The 9,434-nt window shown below is 34.1% G+C and overlaps 1 protein-coding gene across 1 annotated transcript; it reads left to right on the forward strand.

Moving 5' to 3' along the window:
* Positions 1–361: 361 nt before the first annotated feature.
* LOC116859262 (olfactory receptor 14A16-like) lies at positions 362–1,388 on the forward strand. Its single transcript, XM_032844371.1, is given in 4 exon segments — positions 362–547; positions 550–663; positions 665–1,284; positions 1,373–1,388. Coding segments are annotated over 4 exon segments (936 nt in total).
* The last annotated feature ends 8,046 nt before the right edge of the window (positions 1,389–9,434 follow it).

Here is a 9,434-nt window from a genome sequence, read left to right on the forward strand (position 1 = left end):
TTATAACTGAGACACAATTTAATAGTTGTTGGTCTGTCACTCTGAATTTACTGAAAGATACAGGGAGGATAGACTGTTGTTCAGGTTTTGACAAAGTCAGTTAGATTTTCAATACTTCAGGACTTTTCACAGGACACATGTGGACAACATAATAATGGCATATTTACATGAATTGAAACTAAAGTGGTTCAAGAAAACAGTATTATCCAAGTAATAATTGATGATCAATATGTGAGTAGGACCTAAACGAAAGTAATTTGTTTTTGATTGTTTGCATGATTGCCATATTTAGAAACCCATTTTATGTTCAATATTGAAAAAATTGGTGATGATGTTTTATTACCCTATTTTTATACAGATTATGCCTCCAATACCAACAAATCTCACAATTGTGACAGAATTTATCCTCATGGGATGTTCTACCAACAAAAATATATGCATTTTTCACTTAGTGCTCTTCTTTTTTATTTACTTCTGTGCTCTGATGGACAATATTCTCATCATCATGACCACAACTTTGGACCAGAATCTCCACACCCCCATGTACTATTTTTTGTGAAAAATTTATATTTTGGGGATCTCTGCCTAATTTCAGTCACCATTCCCAAATCTATTGCCAATTCCTTTTCTCATAGTAACTCCATTTCACTCACTGGCTGTGTTTGCCCAGGTCTTTATGTTGGTTTTTTCAGCAACTACAGAACTACACCTCCTGACGGCAATGTGCTTTGATCATTATGCTGCCATATGCCACCCCCTGCACTATGAAATCATCATGAAAAAAGACATGTGTGTTCAGTTGACAGCCATATCATGGCTGGGTGGGAGTCTGATTGCTCTGATGCACACAGTTGGTACCTTCTCTTTATCCTATTGTGGGTCTAACATAATCCATCAGTTTTTTTTTTTTTTTTGTGACATCCCCCAGTTACTGGCTATTTCTTGCTCAGAAAATTTAATGAAAGAAATTGTACCTATTCTCATTAGTGTGGTGTTGGATATCTGCTGTTTTATTTACATCATAATTTCCTTTGTGAACATCTTTTCCACTGTGAAAAAGATTCCATCAACAGAAGGTCAGTCAAAAGCATACTGTACTTGCCTTCCACATCTGGTTGTTGTATTATTTCTCTTCACTGACATCTTTGCTTATCTGAAACCAACTTCAAGGATTCCTTCCATTAGTGACCTTTTAATTTCTATATTCTACACAATGGGGCCTCCAACCTCCAATCCCATTATATACAGTCTAAGAAATAATGCCATGAAAATGTCACTGCAGAGGTTGTTCTTTTTTTGCATTTTTAATAATACCTATCATCTACAATTTTACACACATTATTTCTTAGTATTTTCCCCCATTTTTTTCTAGAACAGTTTTAGGTTAAAACATTGATAGGGAATAAAGAAATTTTCTGTATAACAACCACATCCACAAATTCATAACCTTCCTGAGTAATAATATAAGTCATCAGAATCACATATTTTAACAAAGATATACCTACACTGAAACCTTATGATTAATCCAAAGTTCATAGTTTACATTAGGGATTCTCTTAGTGTTTAACATCTATGGATTTGGAAAAACACATGACATACATTCATCATATAATGTTCCACAGAGCATTTGTCCTACCCCAAAACTACATCATACCCTGCCCATTTTTGTCCCCTAACCCCCATCAGATGAGGTTTTCAATAATCATTTTATTGTCTCCATATTTTTTACTTTCCCAGAATGTCATGTAGCTGGAATCATACAATATACAACCTATTCAGATTAGCTTTTCTTATTTAGTACTATACATTTAATTTTCTCCATGTGATTTTGTGGCTAGATCATTTCCTTTTATTGCTGTATAATATCCCATTTTCTTCATGTACCATAATTATTTACCCACTCATGTACAAAAGAGCATCTTGGTCCCCTCCAGATTTTGGCAACTAAAAATAAACCTGCCATAAACATCCTTCTACAGTTTTATTAGTACATAAATATCCTTTGGATAAATATATAGGGGCATGGTTGTAGGATTGTGAGGTAAAGTTAAATTCAGCTTAAAGTTTTAATTCTAGTATACTTAACATAAATTGTTATATTAGTTTCAGGTGTACAATATAGTGATTCAACGCTTCCATACATCACCCTGTGTTCATCACAACAAATGCATTCCTTAATCCCCATCACTTATTTCATCCATCTCCACCCCTGGTAACCATCAGTTTGTACTCTATACTTAAGAGTCTATTTCCTGCGTTGGATGGGTGGCTCAGCAGGTTAAAACTTCTGCCTTCAGCTCAGGTCATGATCCCAGAGTCCTGGGATCGAGCCCCGCATTGGGCTTTCTGCTCAGTGGGGAGCCTGCTTCCTCCTCTCTCTCTCTCTCTCTCTCTCTTTCTCTCTTTCTGCCTGCCTCTCTGCCTACTTCTGATCTCTGTCAAATAAATAAATAAAATCTTTTAAAAAAGAGTCTATTTCCTATTTTTTTTTCATTTTTGTCTTTTGCTCAATTGTTTGGTTTCTTAAGTTCCACATACTAGTGAAATCGTATGGTATTTTTTTTTCCTCCAAATTGATCCATTTCACTTAACATCTTACTCACTTTCTCCATCCATGCCTTTGCAAATGGAAAAAAATCATTTTTATGGTTGAATAATATTATATTTCATACATGTATATACCACTTCTTATTTATCCATTCAGCTATTTGTTTTCATTTGGGTTGATTCCATATTTTGGCTTTTTTACAACGTTATTTTTCATAACATAATTTTTTGCAACATTATTTTGTAAATAATATTGCAATAAACACAGGGGTGTATGTAACTCGTTGAATTTGTGTTTTTATATTTTTGGGGTAAATCCTCCAATAGTCCTATTACTAGATCATATGATAGCCCTATTTTTAATTTTTTGAGGAACCTCCATAGTGTTTTCCACGGTGGCTACACTTGTTTATATTCCCACCAACAGTGTAAGAGGGTTCCAATTACTCCACATCCTTGCCAACACCTGTTGTTTCTTGTGTTGTTGATTTTAGGCATTCTGTCAGATATGAGTTGATATTTCATTGTGGTTCTGATTTGTATGTCACAGTTGATGAAAGGTGTTGGGTATATTTTCTTGTTTATGTTGGTCATCTAGAAATTTCTGGGAAAATAAATGTTCATGTCTTCTGCCCATTTTTAGTTGTAATTTTTTCCTGGGTGTTGAGTTACATCAATTCTTTATGTATTTCAGATACTAACCCTTATCAGACATGTTATTTGCAAATATCTTCTTCCATCACATAGGTTTCCTTTTAGATTTCTTAACTGTCCCCTTAACTGTGCAGAAGTTTTTACTTTCATGCAGTCCCATAGTTTATTTTTGCTTATTTCCCTTGATTCAGGGGACAAACCTATAAAAATTTTGCTGTGGCAGATGTAAGAGACATTACTGTCTCTGCTCTCTACTAGGACTTTTGTGGTTTCAGGTCTCACATTTAGTTCTTTCAGCCATTTTGAATTTATTTTGTTTGTGGTGTAAAAAAGTGGTCTGGTTTCATTCTTTTGAATGTAGCTGCTTAGTTTTATCAATACCATTTGATCAAGAGACTATCTTTTTTTTTTCTCATTGAATATATGCTCCTTCTTTGTTAACAATTGAGCATATAATTGTAAGTATATTTCTAGATTTTCTACTCTGTTCTATTGATGTATGAGCCAATACTATGTGCCACTGCCATACTATTTTTATTACTGCAAATTTGTAATATAACTTGAAGTCTGGAATTTTCACACCTCCACTTTGCTTTGCTTTTTCAAGAATGTTTGGGCTCTTCAAAGTCTCCTGTGGTTCCATATTAGTTTTAGAATCCTTTGTTATTTTTTTTAATTTGTTATTTCTTTTCAGTGTAACAGTGTATTCATTGATTTTGCACCACACCCAGTGCTCCATGCAATCCGTGCCCTCTCTAATACCCACCACCTGGTTCCCCCAACCTCCCACCCCCCGCCCCTTCAAAACTCTCAGATTGTTTTTCAGAGTCCATAGTCTCTCATGGTTCACCTCCCCTTCCAATTTCCCTCAACTCCCTTCTCCTCTCCATCTCCCCTTGTCCTCCATGCTATTTGTCATACTCCACAAATAAGTGAAACCATATGATAATTGACTCGCTCTGCTTGATTATTTCAATCAGCATAATCTCTTCCATTCCCGTCCATGTTGCTACAAAAGTTGGATATTCATCCTTTCTGGTGGAGGCACAATACTCCATAGTGTATATGGAACACATCTTCCTTATCCATTCGTCCATTGAAGGGCATCCTGTTTCTTTCCACAGTTTGGCAACCGTGGCCACTGCTGCTATAAACATTGGGGTACAGATGACCCTTCTTTTCACTACATCAGTGTCTTTGGGGTAAATACTCAGTAGTTCAATTGCAGGGTCATTGGGAAGCTCTATTTTTAATTTCTTGAGGAATCTCCACACTGTCTTCCAAAGTGGCTGCACCAATTTGCATTCCAACCAACAGTGTAAGAGGGTTCCCTTTTCTCCACATCCCCTCCAACACATGTTGTTTCCTGTTTTGCTAATTTTGGCCATTCTAAGTGGTGTAATGTGGTATCTCAATGTTCTAATTCAGTGAAAAGTGATGTGGATGTATTGAGAGTGATTGCGTTAAATGTGTAGATTGTTTTGTATAGTGTAGAATTTTTTTTCCTTTTTTAAATTTAATTTTATTTTTTCAGTGTCCCAAGATTCATTGCTTTTTAAAAATTTTTATTTATTTATTTAAATTTCTTTTCAGTGTTTCAGAATTCATTGTTTATGCACCACACCCAGTGTTCCATGAAAGATGTGCCCTCCACAATACCCACCACCAGGATCACCAAACCTGCCACTCATATCCCCTCCAAAACTCTCAGTTAGTTCATCAGAGTCCACAGTCTTTCATGGTTCATCTCCCCTTCCAACTTCCCCCAACTCCCTTCTCCTCTCCATCTTCCCATGTCCTCCGTGATATTCCTTATGCTCCACAAATAAGCAAAACCATATGATAATTGACTCTCTTTGCTTGAGTTATTTCACTCAGCATAATCTCTTCCAGTCACATCCATGTTGATACAAATGTTGGGTATTCATCCTTTCTGATGGAGGCATAGTACTCCATAGTATATATGGACCACATATTCTTTATCCATTGTCCATTGAAGAGCACCTTGGTTCTTTACAGTTTGGTGACTGTGGCCATTGCTGCTGTGAACACTGGGGTAAAAATGGCCCTTCTTTTCACTATATCTGTATACTTGGGTAAATACCCAGTAGTGCAATTGCAGGATCATAGGGAATCTCTACTTTTTTTTTTATTTCTTAAGGAATTTCCACACTGTTTTCCAAAGTGGTTGCACCAACTTTCATTTTCACCAACAGTGTAAGAGGGTTCCCCTTTCTCCACATCCTCTCCAACACACGTTGTTTATTGTCTCGTTAATTTTAGCCATTCTAAGTAGTGTAAGATGGTATCTCCATGTGGTTTTTATTTGAATCTCCCAGATGGCTAGTGATGATGAACATTTATTCATGTGTCTGATAGCCATTTGTATGTCTTCATTGTAGAAGTCTCTGTTTATGTTTTCTGCCCATTTTTTGACATGATTATCTGATTTGTGTGTGTTGATTTAGAGGAGTTCTTTATAGATCTTGGATATCAGCCCTTTGACTGTATTGTCACTTATGAATACCTTCTCCCATTCTGTGTGTTGCCTTAACAATATTTGTTCTTCAAGATCATAAACATAGAATATCTTTCCATTTCTTCGTGTAATCTTTAATTTCATTCACAAATGTCTTATAGTTTTCAGAATACAGATCTTTCATTTCTTTAAGTGTATTTCTAGGTATGTTATTATTTTTGGTACAGTTGTAAATGATACTATTTTCTGTATTTCTCTTTCTGATGCTTCATTATTGCTCTATAAAAATGCAACATATTTTTGTGCACTGATTTTATGTACTGCAATTCTAACTGAATTAATTTATCAGTTTTTAGCTTTTTGGTTGAGTCTCTTGTGTTTTCTGTATATAGAATCATGTCATCTGCAAATAGTGAACGTTTCAATTCTTCCTTATCAAGCCATATGGTTTTATTTCTTTATGTTGTCTAATTGCTGTGGCTAGGACTTCCACTACAATGTTGACTAAAAATAATGAGAATGAACATTCTTGTCTTATTCCTGACTTAGAAGAAAGGCTTTCAGTTTTTCCCAAATGAGTGTAATGTTCACAGTAATGTTTTCATAGATGGTCTTTATCATGTTGAGGTATGTTCCCTCTAAACGTACTTTGTTGATGTCTTTTCTTATAAAAGTTGTTGAAATTTGTCAAATGTCTTTCCATGTCTATTAAAATTATGGTATGTTTTTTATCCTTTCTCTCATTGATGTAAGGTAGCAGGTTGATTGATTTACAAATATTTAACCAATCTTGCATCTCACGAATAAATCCTACATGGATTTTTAATGTATTGTTGGATTTTAATGTATTGTTTCCTAGTATTTTGTTGAAGATTTTTGCCTCCATTTTTATTTGAGATATTGCCCTGTAGTTCTCTTTTTTCATGGTGTCTTTTATAATCAGGGTGATACTGGCTTCATGGAATGAATTCACAAATTTTTCATCCTCTTCTATTTTTTGGAATAGTTTAAGAAGAATAGGTATTAATTCTTCTTGAAGAGTTTGAGCCAAGGTACCCTTCAATGGACAAATAGATAAAGAAGATATGGTCCATATATTAAATGGGATATTATGCCTCCATTAGAAAGAATGAACATCCAACTTTTGTATCAACATGAACAGGACTGGAGGAGATTATGTTGAGTGAAATAAGTCAAACAGAGAGAGTCAATTATCATATGGTCTCACTTACTTGTGGAGCAAAAGGAATAACATGGAAGGCATTAGGAGAAGGAAAGGAAATGTGAATTGGGAGAAATCAGAAGTGGAGATCAGCCATGAAAGACTGTGGACTCAGAAACAAACTGAGGGTTTTGGAGTGGAGGACGGTGGGGGGTTAGGTGAGCCTGGTGGTGAGTATTAAGGAGGGAACTTATTGCATGGAGCACTGGGTGTGGTGCATAAACAATGAATCTTGGAGCACTGAAAAAATAAAAGTAAATTAAAAACATGTTTGATAAAATTTGCCTGTGAAACTCTCTGGTCCTGGATATTGTTTGTTGGGATTATTGGGAATTATTGGGAATGATTATTAACTCATTCTTATTGGTAATTGGTCTGTTTGTATTTTCTATTTCTTGCTGATTCAGTTTTCATAGTTTATATGTTTTTAGAAATGTATCCATTTCATCTAACTTGACCAATCTTTTGACATATAGTTTTTTATTCTCTTAAAATTCTTTGTACTTCTGTGGAGTCATTCATTATTTCTTCTCTTTCATTTTGGGATTTTGTCTATTTTAGTCCTTTAACTTTCTTTATTTGTTTTTATTAATTTTTTTTTTTTTTTTTGATGAGACTGGCTAGAGTTTTATCAATTTTGTTTGACCTTTTCAAAAATCAGCTCCTGGTTTAATCTGTTCTATTTTGGGGAGGAGGAGTTGTATTCTTTTTAATGCTCCAATCTTTATTATAGCATTTTTGTTGTTGTTATTTGTGCTCTAATCTTTATTATTTCTTTTTCTTTGTTTCTTTTTTTTTTTCTGTTCGTTTGTTGTTTTTCTGTTCCTTTTCTAGATCCCATAGGCATAAGGTTACGTTGTTTGTGATTTTTCTTTCTCCTTCAGGTAGGCTTGTATTACTATAAACTTCTCAGAGCTGCTTTTGCTGCATTCCAAAGGTTTAGGACCATGGTGTCTTCATTTTCATTTTTTCAGGTGCTTTTTTATTTCTTTTTTTTAATTTCCTGCTTAAAATATTAATTCTTTAGTAGCATGTTGTTTAACTTCCATGTGTTCATGCTCTTTTTATATTTTTTTCTTATGGTCAATTTCTAGTTTCATAATATTGTGGTCAGTAGAGATGCAGGGTATGACTTCAATATTTTTAAAATATTTTATTTATTTATTAGAAAGAGAGAAAGAGAGAGCACAAGCAGGGGTGGGCAGAGGGAGAAGCAGACTCCCTGCTGAGCAAGAAGCCCAATGTGGGGCTCAATCCCAGGATGCTGAGATCATAAACTGAAATAAAGGCAGATGCTTAATTGACTAAGCCTCCCAAGCACACTTGACTTCAATCTTTTTTTTTAATTTGCTGAGTATTGTTTTGCACCCTCATATGTGATTTATCATGAGAAAATGTTCTTTGTGTATTGAAAAGAATGCATATTCTGCTGTTTTTGTTGGAATACTCTGAATACAGCTGTTACAAGCATCTGATCCAGTATATCATTCAAAGACACTGTTACCTTGTTGATTTTCTGTTTAGATGATCAGTCCATTGATATAAATGAGATATTAAAGTCTTGTGCTATTATTGTTCTAATATTGATTATTTATTTTATGTTTGTTAGTAGCTGTTTTATGTATTTGGGTACTCCCATATTGGGTTCACAAATATTTACAATTATTTTAACTTATTTTTTAATTATAAATTTTTGTTGGACTATTCCCTTTATTATCATATAGTGCCCTTCTTTGTTTTTTGTCATGGTCATTGTTTTAAAATCTACTCCATCCAATATTAGAGTTTTAGGACTCTGGTTTCTTTTGACCTCCATTTGCATGATGTATGTTTCTCTATCCCCTCACTTTCAATCTTCAGATGTCTTTAGGTCTGAAATAAATCTTTTATAGTCAGCAAATGGATGCTTCTTTTTTATGCATTTTATCGCCCTATATGTTTTGATTAGAGCATTTCATCAATTTATGTGCAATATAATCATTGAAAAATCTGTATTGTCATTTTATTACTTGATTTTTGTTTGTTTTGCAGGTTTTTTTTTTCCCTGATCCTTTGTTCTCTTGCTCTTTCATGGTCCACTGTTATTATTTAATGATATCCTTAAGTTTCTCACTCTGCTTTTGACATATCTATTTTTTTTAATTTGTGGTTATCATTTGGTTTATATATAACATCCTCTGTGTACCCATCCCCTTTAAGCTGATAGTCACTGCTGATTCTTCTTCTCCTTATTCTTATTCTTATTCTTTATTATTTGCTTAATTTTGAAATAATTCTTTTCTCCTCTCCCTTACAGATTTCAGATATTTGGAATTATATTTTACATCTTTTCATTCAATAAATCCTTTGAATGATTTTTAGAGAAATATTCATTTTTACTGTTTTTGTATTTCCTAATTTATCCTGTCACTTTTGTTCTCTTTTTTCCAATCAATAGTTCTCTTTAGGATTTCTTGCAGGCCTGCTTTCGTTGTTATGAACTCTTTAGTTCTTCTTTTGGTAAAAAACTCTTTATCTCTCCTCCTATTCTGA

The sequence above is a fragment of the Lontra canadensis genome, unplaced genomic scaffold (genome assembly GCF_010015895.1).
Source record: "Lontra canadensis isolate GAN:19392208 unplaced genomic scaffold, GSC_riverotter_1.0 scaffold152, whole genome shotgun sequence".
Classification (NCBI taxonomy): domain Eukaryota; kingdom Metazoa; phylum Chordata; class Mammalia; order Carnivora; family Mustelidae; genus Lontra; species Lontra canadensis.